Below are 19,553 nucleotides of genomic sequence, written 5' to 3'. Positions count from 1 at the left end.
TATGCTTATGCATGTAAACTGTAGTGGTGAATTACTCGAAAACTATGTAGAAGAAAAATCATTCAAAAAATTGTATATTCATATTTAATACTAAAGAGTATGCAGAGTATGCTCACGAACTCACCAAATTTCGTCAAATTCTAATCATTTTGAATTTTCCTATGCTTTTAACATTACAACATTGAAAAGGAAAAATTATTTTACGTGCTATTTCAACGAAATTGTTGCATTGTAAAAATAATGTATGATATGACAATTATTGAGGCAAGGGCGGCAAAAACTATTCAGCCTATACCTTGAAAGTTTGTAAATCCGCCACTGGTATCGCTGCTGCTCGCGTATCTTAGCTGTATACTTATCTACTGTTTAATTAAAGTATCATTTTTATTGACTATTTAAAGTAGTGATATAATTAATCCTTTAATCTCGTACCCAATTAGGCCACTCAGCAAGTTTCGTGGCCTAAACACGATACTCGACTGAAAAGCTCTCTATTCTACCTATTACAATTGTATAATAGTATTTTATGCAACATTTGTATAAGAAGGGTCAAAAAAGGCGAGTGGCGTGAGTCTACGCCTTCGGCTCCGGCTCACATTGTAAAGGAATACGCCACGAGCATTTTTTGACCTACTTATACAACGTTGCATACAATATTTTTCCTACGAGTCAACAAAAATAAATCTTAATTTAGGTAAACAAAGCAAAAGTATATAGCCAAGACGCGCGACCATACCTTGTTACGCGCCCGGCCCGCCCCGGGCCGCGGCCGGCCGGTCCGCGACACCTCGTAACTCATGAGGCCCTGGTACTTGCTACTTGCTAAATTAAATTTTTGGACAGTTTTTTCTCAATTTTGGCCACCGTAGCCTACGGAGACTAACAAGCAACGCTAAGCGGTCTTCGTAGTCTATGGGTGTTGCTATATTACGGGTGTCACATGCGTGTTTCTGACTTATGAAGTAATTATTTTTACTATGCAACCAAATGAATATTTTGTAAGTTGGAAGCAATGCACTTAGTTTAAAACTGTATTCGTTTTGGTTTTGATAGGTTGGTAGCCATTAATCGCAGTAACGTTATAGAGATTAAAAGCACAAGTGCTGTTATCAGGAATAGACAATATAGACTTTTCTTGAAACCTTTTATGTATGTTCTTATATTCGTGTTAATGAGTGCATAAATGACAGATAACAGTAGAAGAGTAGGAAAAATACTATAAATATTTATACCCTGAAAATGGGTCAATGACTACATATATACATATGTTGGTCAAAAACGGTCGGGAAAACTGGGGTCTATTCTGTCGAAATAACAAAACTTTGTAATACTTGTTTTCCCCTTTGCGGTTCATTTTTAAGCAGTCTTTTGTTTATATATTAATTATTGTATTTCACACATTTTTTATGAAGCTGGTGGAATAATAAGCCTTTCAGTGTTCATGCATACGCTATGACTCTGTTCATACATACGATATGACCGTGCTTGAAAGTTTTCCTCTTCCATTTTGCACCAGTCGTCGAACGTCTTAAACTGGTAAGTCAACGTCGTTTGGTCTATACGGTACCCACACACTGGATATGTTGAGCCTACCGTACTGAATCTGAAACACAGCAGGGACTGATTTCGGTTTCGGTATAATGGTATGATAGCGGTATTAAATTACAATACCGATACATTATACCGGTAGGCTGCGCGGCTCGGATATAAAGGTGTCGCTACCATTTTAAAATTACGGTACCGGTATTTTTTCCGGTATATACCTTAACCGTTATTATACCTGTACTTAACCTATATTATTTCGGTACGGTAAGTTCACCTCAGAGCGGGCCCGAGGCCGGGCGAGGGGGCCCGCCCGCCGCGCGCCGCGCTCACCGATTCGTTGCGTTGTTGGCGCAAGGCGCGGGTGGCTTGGTAACGAGACTAACGAGTAACGAAGCTTAAGCTGATTGGGTACCTTCATGAAAGCGGTTAAGGTACCCGAAATAATATGAATGAAACATACATGAATGTAAAACCTATTTACCAACTTTCTACTTACTGGCTTCCCATCCGTGAACGCAGGTCTCTAAGAATTCTTTGCACCCTTTTTTATATTATTTGATACTGGGCTCCCGAGTATCTTAACTCTAAATTTAATTTTGTATCACTACGTCCCGGTTGCGAGTTGCGTACATCTCGAAGACTGAAACTAAGTATTCCCCATCACCGCACGGCCTTTATTTCCAATTCCTTCGCCCTTCAGGCAATTCGCCTTTGGAATGATTTCCATCTACCCTTAAGGCAATCACAGAGCAAATTTTCTTTTAAAAACCAGTTACGTAAGCACTTACTTATATACCTACAAGTTACTTATATACCTACTTGGGTACATAATATATATTTATTTATAAACTGACGATCCCAAACTCACAAGCGTATTGAACCTTTTAAGTCTAAGGAGAGACTTTGCCTCCTTGCTTGTGTGTGTTCTACCGCTTGTACAATGGGCTGTGCTCTGAGGAATTGTTTGACCATGCTGCCAACGATGCCAACGGCCACTTTCTATCACCGCACCGCTCGCCGTCGGCAGGGAGTTCATCCTCACACCTCAGAACCTAAATGGTCGCGTACTGTGCGGTTCAAGAGGAATTTCCTCCCGCGGACGCTCCGGCTGTGGAATGAGCTCCCTTCCGAGGTTTTGCCGAGGGTCTACAGTATGGGGTTCTTCAAAAAAGGAGTGTACATGTTTTTTAAGGGTCGGCAACGCGCATGTAACATCTCTGGAGTTGCAGGCGTCCATAGGCTGCGGTGACTACTTACCATCAGGCAGGCCGTATGCTTGTTTGCCACCGTCGTGGTATATATATATATATATATATAAAATATATATATATGTATGTATGTTGTGTATATATGTAGGTATATATTGCTATTATTTTTATGTGTAAGTAAGTGTATAATATAATATTGTTATATTGTTTAGAATAACTTGATTTGTGTTTCATATTCCCTCTCGTTATGTATAATCCTGCACTAACCACAAGTTTCTGTTTGGCCCAATGGTTGACTGGTAGATAATGCCTTAAGGCATTAAGTCCGCCGGATTTGTACAATTTTATATCGTGCAATAAAGTTTAAATAATAAAAAAAAAACCTAGAATATAATTATGCTGAACGATCGATATCAAAATCAAAGTGATTTGTTAAGATTTAGTTAGTGGTAACCGTTTTCTCGCGAAATGGAATTTCATAAAAAAATACCGTTATTTCGTTAGATTTGAAAAGCTATTCTTCCCTCTTAAGTAACTATTCCGGTTTCCGAAAGATTAGTATTTTTCTAACCTCAAAAGTAGTGATAATTAACTTTTTCTTTCGAAATGCTAGGGTTCCTATAATATCTAATATTGTGATACAATTGTATGTAAACTGCACATTCATTTAGTTCCGTTCCTAAGGTTTAATTTTAGTGGAAAAAAGTGACCATTTCTTTTGAGGTTATAAATTTCTAATCTAAAAAAATATACTATAGTTACCACAAAGCTGTTACCAGTGGTTATAACTGGGATATTTTTACAACTCGGGATTGGCAGTCATTACATTACTTTGTCGGGAACGTGACGCGTAAGGCAACTACCTTCATAGCCTGCAGAAGTCTGCATTATACAGCTTTGAATTTAAAGCTACTTAAATAATCAAACGTTATTTTTTGCTACTTATTTGGAATACCTACTACCGAAATCACGCTCTCGTTTTACATACGACATTCTGAATAACGTGAAAATTAATATGAACATTCAAGTAATATATATTTATGTCTGGTTACTGGTATATATTATTTTCCTTGCTAGAAATTGTAATATAAAGAAATAAGATCGAGTAGAAGTTCTACCTACATACAAAACTATTATAAAATAGTCGAACAGTCTCACCATCTTTATCCACCTAGTATAGTACCTGCTCTGTAACCTAATCCCTTACCGACGACATCAAAGTTTAGGCGACCTCTAGGTTTCCAGTCACTTTATAGTGGCAGCCTACTGGTTTTTTGCACCGCCTGCGGTGCGCGGTGCGTAGGTATCAGTCCGAGGTCGCAGGAAGGGGTCTATCTGTAGGCCTGGTATAGCTATTATAAAATAGCCGAACACTAATCTAATTATTACCTATTTTTATAGTAGCTGTTGCACCATGCGTGCAACGACTCGGGTGCCCAGGACATCCACGATCTCACAGTCGACCAGTGAATATCTTGCGCAGGGCTGTTTCACATAACATACAATTTAACATTATAAAAAGGCTTAAAATCTTAACATAGTAATCGACTCGGTGAGACTCGAATTCGCGACTCTGGATCACCAGCCCAACGCTCTGCTAAGCGAGCTACCGAGACCCATCCGATTGCAACGAATATTTCCTGATGATGATTAATAAAAAACTGCCGTATATGTCCTTCTCCGGGACTTAAATCTTTATGCTCAATTTCAACTTAAACGGTCCAGCGGTTTAAGCATGAAAGATAACAGATATTAGACAGACACACTTTCGCATTTATAATATGGATTTTTTATGGATTTAATATGTCAGAGTCTCAAGAAAGTATTGGTATTAAAATAATAAAAAAAAACATATGAATAGCAATGTGCCAAAGGGAATTTTCAAAAACCGCAAAATCCCATGAAATGTTTTAGGTATAGTTAGATCTGCGCAAGGGGGTGCTACGGGAGGGTGCACGACCATCAAACAAGCGAGCCAGTTTAACACTGATTTATTATAATGCATTCCAGAACAGGTTACAAACACAGCGGCGCGCACTCACACATGCATACATATCTAACAGGTCTTTTTTTCAACGTTTATTTTATTAAAACGCTGATTTAAATTTTCACGACTTTCACGATTTTTACATATTAATTCAAACGGAACTTAATTGCGTATTAAGTTTTAAATTTACTTCCGACGTTTCGATGACGACGATTCTAGCGATATGTGCTTTAATATATACATTTATACTCTAAATCCGCGCTGACCAAGTGACCACCCAACGGGGCCCCGCCACTTGACTACTTTTCACGTTTTCGCTGCCTTGAAGGGTTAACTAAAATCGGTCAACGGACCAAAAATCGTTCGTACTACAGACGAGCGAGCTACAAGTAGGCTGTGTTTTAAAATGAAGGCTGGTTCGACTACGTTAATTTAGTCAAGTGGCAAGCATTTTAGCTACTAAACGTGTCTGAACACCAAAAATTTAGTCGAGTAGATTAAAAGAGTGGTGGGGAAGGCTTAGAAGGCTATGGGGGATTCTGGTCTTCAACAGAAGGACATGATGTCACGATCCTCAGCATTGAGAGACCGACTGAAGAAGGGGGAGGCTTACTCGCCAGAAAAAATAGAATAAAATGGATCCACTCGACTTAATCACTGTGTAACAATGAATTGGGTAACTATCGGTAGCGAAGAGCTGGCCATCACCAGCAGCACACACGTCCATCAAAAGACGTGGAATGACCTCCCCACATCGGTGGGGAGCGACCCGCTACAGCCGTTGCAGCCTCACGGCGGAAACAGCCACTCATAAAAAAAAACACTGAGTAATGTACTGTACCCCCAGTGTAAATATTTTCGACAGCGAAACGTGACGTACGCGTTTGCGTTAAGTGTCATTTTGTATGAGATTTTTGACTTTCCAAAACGTCCCGCTTGGCGCGCTGTTCAAAAACCCATACAAAATGAGACTTAACGCAAACGCGTACGTCACGTTTCGCTATCGACTAAATTTACACTAGGGGTACGAGACTACATCATAGATGGTAGGATCAACTAGATGTGCTATACGCGTGCGCCCGTAAGGGACATAATATACGCAATGCCCCAAATTAAAAACACGTTTTAACATTCCTTACAACATATCAATTATTTGTTGCCCACCATAAGCCATACTAAAATTTACGGTGGGAAATTAAAAAAAAAACGGACAAGTGCGAGTCGGACTCGCCCACCGAGGGTTCCGTACTTTTTGGTATTTGTTGTTATAGCGGCAACAGAAATACATCATCTGTGAAAATTTCAATTGTCTAGCTATCACGGTTCATGAGAGACGGACGGACGGACGGACGCACGGACGGTCGGACAGTAAGTCTTAGTAATAGGGTCCCGTTTTATCCTTTGGGTACGGAGCCCTAAAAATGAAACTGTGACAAGGACAAACAATCATAGCGCTTTCTCTGCTACTCCTACTGAAAGTTCCATAAGAGCATCTTGTTCAGTCATCTGCCGGCTCTACCATGTCATCTCTATACTTGTTGTACCTCTATGGACTACAGTTTTGGTGTTCACTGTTCAGGCACGTAATTTCCTCTAATACTGGCCACTCGACTAGTGCATGCGTTGCAGTGAGGGTAGCCGGACCTACGGTCGCCATCAGATAGCGGACGAGATGCTCAAAATTATCTGAACACGCTCCTTGACAATGGCCTTTATTTTCTGATGTTTGTGAGCATCTTGGTCGCTGTGATATATCTGATGGCGATGCATGAGTTATGTAAACCGTAAAATTAGCTTACCTACTTAATAGGAGTCAAAACAGTTTAAATTTTCCATATCAAAATACATACGCTTTTTGAGCCAAAACCCAGTTGCCCTTAGTGGACCCCGAGGAGGCTCCCATGTACGGCAAGAAAAAGTCATCGACGATCTAAAAAAAATAACCTTAGGTTAGCTAAAGTTTTACCAGTGGGGCGATACTCCTCCTTTCGGGTATTCTCGGCTCCATTCGGCTTGGGTTGGCACAACTTGATGTCTCTATGCGTGCACAACCACAGATAATATAATGACTTGAATTTTGACAACCCTAAATATCCGAAAGGGATAGTGCCACACATTCAAAGGGACAAGATGATTCCTCCCTAAATCGCTGTCAAACTTCGGTTTTGTAGGAATTGTCATTTCTGTACGATAGTACTATAATTTTTTCTGTGATTACGTGGAGCTTATATATTTCGTCTTATACATATATTTCGTTATATATCGTCGCTGTCGCAATGAGCGCAATGTCGTGCCAGACGGTTATTAATAATAATATCGAGAGATTTATTAGAATTTAGGAGGAGCAACTGGTACCTTACAAATAGGCATCCGCTGTCTTGGTAGGCCCTTAAAATGAGGAGTGTTACCTACCCGTGGAGAGACCAGCTCAGTCGATGGTGCTATTCTCGTAGGCGGGTTCGTTTGGAAAGATACTGCTGCGGGATACACAGTAAATGCTGGTAGCATGTTTCTACGGCTGAAAAAAATACCAACGCAATGAAACGGATATACCAATATGATTAGGCAGTGTCTTACGTGAGCGAATAACTCGCGAATGCGAAGCGGCGCGGCGCGGTGCGGGTGAATTCAATCCTTTGATACCTACGGAAGTGTCCTACGTGGGCGATCTCGAAATGGCGTTGGGCCGCCGCGCCGCGTCGCATTCGCGACTCATCGCTCACGTAAGCCGCTACGTAAAACATGCCTAAGAACCGCCGCTAGAATACCCTTTGAAACTTAACCCCATTCAAATCAGTTCAACCGTGTAAGCGGTAATGTGCCAAATACAGACACACGCACGTCACGTACCACGCACATAGTATTCAAACGTTACACATTTCTCTTTTTGATATTAGATTAATAAAAAATATAAACACCGTATTTTTTTTAAAATTCGTTAACTCCTGGGTATGGGTAAGTTAAGTACGACTTAATGGCATATAGTTTTATTTTATTTTTTTGATATAAATAATTAAATAGTAAATTTAAATGTTGCATATAGCGATGTTCTAACACGGGAATTACATTTAACTTAACCAAACAAATGAAAACTGTAAATGTCAATGTCATTTCGAACATCAATCGTCCGAGATAGTACTTACGTTTAGTAGCAAATGTATACACTCTATAATGTAAAGTGTAAACAGGTCCTAAGGCGAGTGTATACGCTCGTAAGGGCCTTAGATAAAAAATAATTATTGATTGTGACGTCTTGGCTCCGTTGTATGACAAAGTATATAGATTGTGATCGTGTGCTTTGCGACCCATCTGCTCGCCCCGGCAGCGGCACTTGACAACGGAGTGTCGACTTGCTGGTAGTTCGCAATCATACTTTTATTGTGTAAACGTCACATTTCTTCCTTTTTATAATGATTTATTTATTAACCGACTTCAAGATGTCTTATCCATTTGGTTGTATGTTTTTTTTTTAATGTTTGTTACTCCATAACTCCGTCATTTCTGAACCGAATTTGAAAATTATTTTTTTGTTTAAATTTTTATATATACAGATTGGTCCCGTTTTTGTCAAAACTTAGTTCTGATGATGGGATCCATGAAGAATCGAGGGAACTCTTCACATGTGAAAGGCATACATGTAGTGATTTTTGTATTTTCTTTAACAAATCAAGCATAATTAACATTTAAAAACACAAACAGTGACATTTGATGAAGTGGAACTACTGATGATGAACAGAATGGAACTCTTCAACGACGCCTAGTACACGTTTGGCGATATGTCCTCTTCGCTGTGTTTGTTAAGTAAATTAGGTTTTCAAGACAAATTTTCGTCAAGTTCAAGTTCTAACGATGGGATCCATGAGGAATCGAGGGAACTCTTCGAATGTGAAAGGCATACATATAGGTATAGTGATATTTGTATTTTCTTTAACAAATCAAGCATTTGCATTTAAAAAAGTGACATTTGATGAAGTGGAACTGCTGATGATGATCCAGAATGGAACTCGGATCTTCAACGACGCATAGTACCTATACGTTTGGCGATTTATCCTCTTCGCTGTGTTTGTTAAGCAAATTAGATTTTCAAGACAACTTTTTGTCAAGTTCGAGTTCTGACGATGGGGTCCTCCTCCAACTCCTCAAATGTTAAAGGCATTTATACTGATCTTAGTGTTTTCATCAACAAATCAAGTATTTACATTTGTAGAAGTGACATTTGACTGCTGATGATGAACAGAACGGAACTCTTCAACCATGCATAGTTCACGTTTGGCGATTTGTGCTCTTTGCATGTTTGTCAAGCAGTTAGGTTTTCAATCAATCAATCAATCAATCATTTATTTATTTGCAAAAATACAGTAACATAAGGTGTTAGGACTATTCAGGTACAATGTGTATTTTGCTTGCAAGCAAGCGTGCAAATATAATGTGTCAAATCTAAGCATTGAAAAATAACAAAATTGAAATTAAGACATTAGCATAAATAGTTAGAGAATTAGAAAAATTAGGAAAAAAGTCAGTCAGTCGCCATAGAATAATAAAAATAATCATTAAATATCAAGAGAAAATATATATACATATAATATATAAATATATATATATATATATATATATATATATATATATATATATATATATATATATATATATATGAATTTGAAAGTAATTAGAAAAATTTGCATACTACGGAATTTGTCGTTACTCATTAAATTCTAAATATTTTTTAATGCTATAAAAACATTTGTCAAGCAGCCAGTTTGTTAATTTACGACTGAACTCATTATCTTGCAACAGCTTTAAATGCTCTGGTAAATGGTTAAAAATCTTTATGCACATGTTGTATACGTTTCTTTCGTACATGGCCTTATTAGAAACTGGTTTATGCATACGAGACAGTTTTTTGACGGGTCTGCCTTTGAGTGATCTCGTTTCTCTGTATGAAAAAATATTGGTGGGTTTTGACGAATATGCAAATTTTTTTAATGTACAAACATGGCATCGGGAGTATGTGCAATTTTTTAAATAGCGGAACACAACTATCATCATGTTTACAAATGACCCTCATAAACTTTTTTTGTATCTTAAAGATTCGTTCTATGTCTACAGCATTTCCCCAAATAATTAAACCATACCTTATTACCGATGATACATAGCCATGGTAGGCCGCAAGTGCTGCTTCTACAGAGACTGTATCTCTCAACCTTTTTAAAGCAAAGATAAATCTGTTTAGTTTTGTACATATTTGTTCAATATGTTCTTTCCAGTTCAGATGTTTGTCGAGTACTACGAGTATACCAAGGAACTTAACCGAATCAACCTCTTCAACATCATTATTTCTCAACTGATTAAAAGTGTTGTATCATCGGCAAACAGTATAGTCTTTTGAGTAGCATTTGGTAAATCGTTTACATAAAGCAAAAATAGCAGCGGGCCCAAAATACTACCCTGTGGAACACCAGTATTGTTAACTCTAAGATTAGATTTATATGATTCCTTTAAGACAACACTTTTGTCTACAGTTATTTGTTTTATCTCTGTGTACTGCATCCTGTCTTTCAAGTAACTATAGGTCCATTCAAGTGCTCTACCTTTAATCCCATAAACTTCGAGCTTACGCAAAAGTGTCGCATGGTTGACGAAGTCGAATGCTTTAGACATGTCTAAGAAAATGGACACTACTGGGGATTTATTGTTTATACTCTCTGTTATAAACCGGACTAGATCGAAACAAGCCACATTATTATATTTCTATCCTATTTAGTCTTTTTATTAATAATCTGGTACTTTATTTCATGCATTCTTTCACCGGTCTCCCTCATTGAAGTCGGTTTATTTTCTTAAAAAAAATTTTATTTCATGTGTTAGCCATGCAACAAAAGTTTAGTCATCTCACATCTGTTTATCTTATAACTGCTCGGTTAATTTATATTCTAATTTAGATAATTACTACTACCGCTTTGGAAAACGGCGTCAACCTCAGACCCGAGAAGAACCGGCGAAGTAAACTCTGCGAGGAGTAGGTATTTGTATGCATTTTACAACAGTTCAACGATAAACATTTTTCAACAATATCAAACCTTGGAATATTTACAACTATTCCTAATATCTCTCAGTTGCTTAACTGTTAGTTGGAAAAGATCCCTTTAAGGGATAAGTTCGCCTTACTCACATTTATTTTATTATCTTATCTTATTGTATGTTATTATTTTTATCGCAATTAAGTGTTCTACTACTATTATTATTTTACTTTTACAATGTCAGTCCCTCTCCTTCACCTTTTTGCAGTATATATACTTTATATACTTAGTAATAATAACACTAATAACCCAAACTAAGCCGTGCCTGGAGCATCATCAGAGTAGTAATAAACTTCCTTCGCACCTGTAAAACGTACTTTATTAATACAACAAAATATATGTAAAGCAATTAAATCAAAAACATATAAATATAAAAATGCCATAAGTGGTAGTCACTCGGGAAACCTTGCCCAGAATGCTGGCCGCATCGCCCCGCTGGATAATAATGCTGATCCGCTGAGCGAAATATTGGCCAGCCGTCTGGTAAACGAATTCAAACGTATAAAAAATAAAATAAAACTATTACTTTTTACCTGTAAAACACTTCTATTTTATCAATAAAATAAATAAATATTAGGACATTATTACACAAATTGACTCAAGTCCCACAGTAAGCTCAATAAGGCTTGTGTTGAGGGTACTTAGACAACGATATATATACTTAATATATAAATATTTATAAATACTTAAATACATATAAAACACCCATGACTCAGGAACAAATATATCCTTGCTCATCACACGAATAAATGCCCTTACTAGGATTTGTACCCGGGACCATCAGCTTCGTAGGCAGGGTCACTACCCACTAGGCCAAACCGGTCGTCAAAAAAGATTGATTGATTCACTAAACGTGTGGAAAAAGCCGTAATGGCCAACCAGCGTCAAAATGAATATGTTTGCACTAAATAACGCATTTTTATATGCTAAATTGAATAATCTTTCCAATGATGCATAGTAAACTAATAACTCATACAGTACCCCTAGTGTAAATTTAATGGACATCATAACGTGACGAACGCGTTTGCGTTAAGTCTCATTTTGTATAGGATTTTGAGTTTCCAAAACGTCCCGCTTGGCGCGCTCTTTCTAAATCCAATACAAAATGAGATTAAACGCAAACGCGTACGTGACGTTTCGAAATCGAATTTATTTACGCTAGGGGTACAGATGTGAAGTTTTATGCTTCATGTTTTGGAGAAAACCGCGAGTGTGGCACGTCTTGAATTTTTTTCTAGCATCTGGTAATATTCACATTGTAAATTTTATTATGCCTTGCTGTATTTAAGTAACATAAATAAATAAAATACCTGTCTATCCTCGCACCGGACACATCCTCTGTCGTGTTCGTACTGTTTGTGTTTTGAATATTTGCCCGCTGTGTCTCATTCTTATACTCTTTGGTTACAGACGATCTTTAAAGTACAGAAACACTATTAACTAGGTTTATTCCAGAAGTGATTTACAGACAAATTTAATTATCTTTCTAATGATGCACAGTAAATTAATAACTCATACAGATTTACTGCGCGCAGTTACTTTAACTTTGTATTTTCTTCTAGCATCTGGTAATAATCACAGTGTTAATTTTATTACGCCTCGCTGTATTTATATGTGTAACATAAATAAATAAAATACCCGTGTATCCTCGCACCGGACACATCCTCTGTCGTGTTCGTACTGTTTGTGTTTTGAATATTTTCCCGGTGCGTCTCATTCTTGTACTCTCTGGTTACAGACGATCTTTAAAGTACAAAAACATAAATAATTAAGTTTATTCCAGAAGTCACAAAATTTTTGACTAAATAGCTAAAAAAAGGCTGCCTGAAGATTAATATGTCTTAATAATTTTGTAAACTAAATAATAACCCAAACTAGGCAGTGCATGTGGAGCATCATCAGATCAATAATCAACTTCCTTCGTACCCGTAAAACCTACTTTATTGATACAATAAAATATACGTAAGACAATTAAAATAAAAACATAAATAAAATAATGCCCGAAGTCGTGGTCGCTCGGTAGGGTCCATAATGCTGGCCGCATTGCCCCACGAGATAACAATGCTGATCCGCTAAGCGAAATATTGCCCAGCCGTCGGGTAACCAAATTCAAACGTATAAAAATTGTTTATTTCGTACCATAATTATTCATAGATAATCTTAAAAGCCAAAAGGTTAGTGTACGTTAGCAACAAATAGATAGTGACCGCCAACATCGCCAAACACACCGGGACAGATCCTTATTGCTCTGATAAGTGATAACAAAGCGCGTTACAATATATTTGGCCTCTTTGGCTGTCACTTTTTTGATGCCGACATTACAAAAAGAAAACGAAAAATGCAAAAAATACAAGACAAAAACTTTTGACAAGTATAATACTTCTATTTTATCAATAAAATATTGATTGATTCACTAAACGTGCGAAAAAAGATGTAATGGCCAACCAGCGTCAAAATGAATATTTTTGCACTAAATAAGGCATTATATTAGGCTGAATTTAATAATCTCTTCAATGATGCATAGTAAATTAATAACTCATACAGACTTACTGCGCGCAGTTACTGTAACTATGTATTTTTTTCTTGCATCTGGTAATAATCGCAGTGTACATTTTATTATGCCTCGCTGTATTTATAGAAGTAACATATTTTTTTTAAAAATACCCGTCCATCCTCGCAACGGACACAGCCTCCGTCGTGTTCGTGCTGTTTGTGTTTTGAATATTTTCCCGCTGCGTTTCATTCTTGTACTCTCCGGTTACAGACGATCTTCAAAGTACAATATAAATCGGTCGTTCTTATTAAAATAATATGACCCGAAATAATAATTAACCTTCTGTGTAAAGTAATACATACATATATGAAATAATAATGTGTGATTCTAATAATCCTATTAAATAGATAAAATGTGTTAAAATATAAAATACTTCTATTTTATCAATAAAAGATTAATGATTGATATTGATTGACTAAACGTGGTAAAAAGACGTAATGGTCAACCAGCGAATAAATGAAATATGTTTGCACTAAATAATCACAGTGTTAATTTTACTATGCCTCGCTGTATTTATCTGTGTAACATAAATAAAAAAAAGTACCTCGCAATGGACAGAGCCTCCGTCGTGTTCATACTGTTGGTGCTTTGAATATTTTCCCGCTGCGTCTCATTCTTGTACTCTCCAGTTACAGATGATCTTTAAAGTACAGAAACACAATTAACTAGATTTATTCCACAAGTGATTTACTAATAACCACTCACTTGCTTTTGGTAACTGTGGTTATCAGCTGTCACCCTTATTTTATTATAATAATAGAAGTCACTAAAAATGTGAGGCAAGTGAGTGGCTGAAGTCATGCTTCACGTTTTGGAGAAAACCCCGAGTGCGGCACGTCTCACAGACTTACTGCGCGCACTAACTGTAAGTTTCAATTTTTTTCTAGCTCTTCTTCTTCCTCGCGTTGTCCCGGCATTTTGCCACGGCTCATTGGAACCTGGGGTCCGCTTGACAACTAATCCCAAGATTTGGCGTAGGCACTAGTTTTTACGAAAGCGACTGCCATCTGACCTTCCAACCCAGAGGGTAAACTAGGCCTTGTTGGGATTAGTCCGGTTTCCTTTCAATTTTTTTCTAGCATCTGGTAATAATCACAGTGTAAATTTTATTATGCCTCGCTGTATTTATAGAAGTAACATAATAATAATAATAATTCAGCCTATATACGTCCCACTGCTGGGCACAGGCCTCTCATGCGAGAGGGCTCGGGCTATAGTCCCCACGCTAGCCCAATGCGGATTGGGGACTTCACATACACCTTTGAATTTCTTCGCAGATGTATGCAGGTTTTCTCACGATGTTTTGCCTTCACCGAAACGCTAGTGGTAAATATCAAATGATATTTCGTACATAAGTTCCGAAAAACTCATTGGTACGAGCCAGGATTTGAACCCGCGACCTCCGGATTGAAAGTCGGACGTCATATCCACTCGGCCACCACCGCTTTTTTATAAGTTTATTTACGCGATCTTTGATATTCTTAAGAATTTCAGTCACCTTCATTCTTAAGGTATCCGGATCGTGATTATGTTCCAATTTATTGTCGTTCACGTTTACTCGTGTTCGTGTATGCAAAGATGTTGTTTATCGAACAACATACGTTTTATTACGCCTCATCTCATACACCCAATAATATTCATTCTTAATAACTTTGTTTTTTCGTAAATATAACCTTGTATATTCAATTTTAATAATAATTTATTTATTTATTTCGGATAACAAGTCCTAAAGTGAGTGCAATACATTACTAATTACATAATATAATTATAAATTGATGATTAACTTGAATGCACCTCGTATAGATTTAACCACTACTTTCTAATATTTCTATCATTTATGATCAAATTCACAGCTATTTCGTGCATAATTAATGATCAATACAGTTTTATTTTCCTACCAACCATTGCTAAACAGACGATGGTCATTGATAAATATGATGCATTAATTTTATTATTGTGAGTAACTAAACCCTGTAAATAATTCGTTCATTCGTTCCGGTTCATCACAAACTGCTCAGAGAGTATCCCGCAGGTAAGCCCACCACTCTTCAGTGCACCACATAAGGACTACTCCTCCTGGCCCACCGGTTTCCAGCCGTCCGCATCGCCTATATAGATCCATAGAGGTTGCTGATTGCCAGGAAAGAACTCGACATGTTGCACATGCATATACAGTCAACCAGCTGGCGGGTAAGAAAGTCTTCAGTACGATCGATCTGACGAAGACCTATAATCATATTCCAGTACATCCCAAGGCTATCCCGAAAACTGCTATAACTAGGAGTAGTTAGTTTCGGACTCTTTGAATTCCCATACATCATGACCTTCGATTTGACGAACGATGCGCAAACCGACGAAGTGTTCAAAGACCTGGACTTCTGTTATGGGTATATCGACGACATACTGGTTCATTTGGAATCAGAAGCGGAGCATGAGCAGCATCTTCGGCAACTCTTCCAACGCCTCCAGGAGTACTACAGTGTCCTCATCAACACCGCTAAGTGTGTTTTTGGGCGTCAAGTGGTCTTGGACTACGCAGTGTCTGCAGCACGTGTTCAACCAATGGATTCCAAGGTAACAGCCGTTAACGAGTATCTGCTGTCGAAAACAAAGATTTGAGACTTCGACCGACAGTTCATTCCCGGGGCAGCATTATTACAAGCACAACTCAAGTCACTCCTCGGCGGCTGGAAGACCAAAGCATCGCATCCGATTAAGCCAACTGCAGGGTTTCGGGAATACTTCGAAAAGTGTAAGGCCAGTCTCGCTCAAACCACTCTTTTAGGTCAACCAGACGTAAAAGCTGAGCTAGGCATAGAAACTGATCAAACAGAGTAGGTAGCAGAGAATGCTACGAAATGGGTCAACCACGTCACTGAAGTTCGAAAAGGTCAATGTGCTAACTGTCCCGTCAATTACGACCTCTCTACTGGTGGGCCGAGGCCATTCACCACTCCCAGTTTCCGTTGTACTATTTTTAATGCTCAGCGTAACCTCAGTCACCCCGGTGTCTGGCCTACAAAACGTCTGGTTAAGCAAAGGTTCGTGTGTCCCGGGGAGCGAAGCGACTGTCGACGATGGGCCAATTGGCGTAACAAGGTGCATACTTAGGCACATATCTGCACCTTTGGCGGAGGTCAGGATACCATCAGCACGATTCAGGCGCGTACATCTTGATCTCGTCGGCTCCTTACCTGTGTCTTATAACTACAGGTACTGCCTCACTGCCATCGACCGGTTCCCCCGTTGACCTGAGGCGTACCCTCTCCTGGACATCACCGCTGACAGCTGCGTTGCCGTCTTCATGTCGGGCTGGGTACAATTAAGTACATAAACCTTATAATGTGGCTTTCCAAACGTCAAAATCATTTAAAAGTTAATATAGTACATGATATTGTTCAGCTTTAAAAAAAGCGGCCAAGGGCAAGTCAGACTCGCCCATGAAGGGTTCCGTACCATTTATGACGTATTAAAAAATACTTACTAGATCTCGTTCAAACCAATTTTCGGTGGAAGTTTGCATGGTAGGTAATGTACATTGTACATCATATATATTTTTTAGTTTTACCATTCTCTTATTTTAGAAGTTACAAGGGTGGGGGACACATTTTACCATTTTGGATAAAAAATTGTCTTTCACCTGTTAGCGTCTGATCCTTTCGCATTTTCTCAAAGGTTAGCTGGAAGAGATCCCTTTTAGGGATAAGTTCGCCTTTGTACATAACATTTGTTTTTTTTGTTTTGTTTTGTCTGTTTTATGATAACCTGTTTATGTGCAATAAAGTGACATACATACATTCATACATGATATAAGGTTCATTTGATTACAAGTAATTATAGTATATATATTTTTATTGTCACATTTTGGAAATTAAAACGCCCGAGACTTACTTTTCAGGGAGCAGTTTTTTTCTGTAGGGGTTTCAGTTCTACCCTAATATAAACTCATCAAATCAAACTACTCCCAGAAATGTAGGTGAGGTGAGACTAGTATGGGGTTCATCAAAAAAGGAGTGAACAAGTTTTTAAAGGGTCGGCAACAAACATGTAACACCTCTGTAGTTGCAGACGTCCATAGGCTACGGTGACTGCTTACCATCAGGCGGGCCGCACCTATGCTTGTTTGCTACCGATGTGATATAAAAAAACCCCCTACACAAAACGAACCGCTACCAGAAAAGTACGTTAGGTTAGGTTAGAACTGCGATCCTTACATAAATCGAAGGTTAGGTTAGGTTAGGTTAGCACTGCGACTCCTACACAAAAGGAGCTGCTACCAGAAAAGAAGGTTAGGTTAGGTTAGAACTGCGATCCTTACCTTAAACAAAACGAACTGCTACCAGAAAAGTAGGTTAGGTTAGGTTATTAGCACTGCGATCCCTACACAAAAGGAACTGCTACCAGGAAAGAAAGTTAGTTTAGAATCGCGATCCCTACATAAATGGCACTGGGCACTGGAGGCCTTGGTCACTTTTTATTTCATGATATATTATATTATTTCAATATATAATATACTGCTTCTACTTAAAATAAAACAAATCAAAATATTAAAGACAATCATTTGATTTATCGTGTCTCTATCCCTTTCTTATTCCTACTTAATTAAAACGATTAGGATTTGTAATGATTTTCAGATTTTAACACTTTAAACTCACCAGATGGCGCTGTAAGAATCTTGTCCGTTGCATTGCCCGTTACACGACTGATAATAACCGTCGATGTGTGATTCCTTGTAGCTAAAGCTGAAATAAATAAAACAAGCAAAGTATAAAGTCTCTAAGTGTCAGAGATAAAATGTAATAAAAAAAGATCATTATATTATCCTTAGAGATGTAAAGGGTCTCCAAGACTTGAATTCTTATATAAATATAATTAAAAAACAAGAAATTAATTCAGACAAACAGACAAGAATCGAATGAAGTGTCTCACGTTAATGCCACTCAAAAGTGAAGTTACATACTTATAACATAACATGAAGCCCGTGTAAGCTTAAACAGACCGGTCTCCATACTCGTCATACTCGTGAACAGCACCTAGCTAGCTACATATTATTGATCTGTGACAGCACCCGTTCACGAGTATGACGCGTATCTCAGCTCAGCCATCGCCTCCGTCAATCTTCATTCGGGAAAGTGATGAGATGATTCGATGATGCATAGCGAGGGATGTGTTTGTTAAAAACCAATAGGATCACTTTATTTGCATCAATCCTCGCTCTGGTCAACTCTACTCGGCAATTTTCCATGGCTCTAAAAACATTCCTCGCTACGCTTCCTCGCACGTCTCTGGTGGAACGCAGCCGAATCGTTCATTATATTTTTTATTTATCCGATTCATTTATATAATACAGACAATTTAACAAAGTGGTCCAATTATTGTTAGTTATACTTACTTGATCTACGTAACGTGTTAGTTTACTAAAATAAATATAATATTTATGTTAAGTATTAATTATACTCACATCCGAAGCAGACACACAGGACCGCCAGACGTAACCGAAACATGATAGAACATTACTTGAACAACAACGTGTTTATTATGATTAAACTCAACATTGAATTATAAATCCAATAACTTAATCAACTTATAACGAAATAATGTTCACTAGCGTAAAATGCATAAGAGATAATTTTAATTGAAAGTAAGCATGTACAAACCATGTGCTCACATTCTTGTTTGATATGGATCAAATATGGATATATATATATGACCCTTATTTATATGAAGTTAAGATTAAAGTGCCAGTTACATCCACACTTTATCAGGCCTGATATCAGACCCGATTATTTTTCCGTTTCACCAAATATCATCAGCAGAAAGTAAAACAAAGGTTCATTTGCAAAAATATCAAACATTGAAATTTTTTGGCAATTGACTTCGGCACCGATATCGGGAAGTGTTATTTTTTTAATCTACGTTGGTGGCAAACAAGCATATGATCCGGTATCAAGGTCGGGGTATGGTACGCCCGTCTGTTGGAGCTTTTAGGATGCTAACTAGGGTTATAGAGTCAGATTAAGATAAGTTAAAAGCGATTTTGACAGCTTAGACAGTGCAAGTGATATTTTAAACGTCAATATTCTATGAAATTATGACTTTTCTTAACACTTGCACAGGCTGGGCTATCAAAATCGCTGCCAACTTAGCTTGGTCTCAGACTACCTACGTGTGGACGCTAGGTC

At 37.9% G+C, this 19,553-nt stretch overlaps 1 protein-coding gene across 2 annotated transcripts; it reads right to left on the bottom strand.

The window, feature by feature from the left end:
- Positions 1 to 579: 579 nt before the first annotated feature.
- Positions 580 to 19,036, bottom strand: LOC133533008 (uncharacterized). Of its 2 annotated transcripts, XM_061871916.1 has the most exons (11): positions 18,833 to 19,031; positions 18,027 to 18,113; positions 16,566 to 16,683; positions 13,916 to 14,011; positions 13,482 to 13,586; positions 12,456 to 12,560; positions 12,128 to 12,232; positions 7,153 to 7,258; positions 6,591 to 6,670; positions 4,143 to 4,238; positions 580 to 1,603 (listed from the first exon to the last, which is right to left on the bottom strand). In XM_061871916.1, the coding sequence occupies exons 1-11, from the start codon at positions 18,873 to 18,875 to the stop codon at positions 1,405 to 1,407; spliced, it is 1,140 nt and encodes a 379-aa protein (XP_061727900.1). In that variant the 5' UTR covers positions 18,876 to 19,031; the 3' UTR covers positions 580 to 1,404. The 2 variants fall into 2 exon arrangements, with proteins under 2 accessions (XP_061727900.1, XP_061727901.1); XM_061871917.1 differs by lacking the exon at positions 13,482 to 13,586 and having other exon boundaries at positions 18,833 to 19,036.
- Positions 19,037 to 19,553: the final 517 nt, after the last annotated feature.

The sequence above is a fragment of the Cydia pomonella genome, chromosome 28, assembly GCF_033807575.1.
Source record: "Cydia pomonella isolate Wapato2018A chromosome 28, ilCydPomo1, whole genome shotgun sequence".
NCBI lineage: Eukaryota > Metazoa > Arthropoda > Insecta > Lepidoptera > Tortricidae > Cydia > Cydia pomonella.
This window is presented reverse-complemented; position numbering and strand designations above follow the sequence as displayed.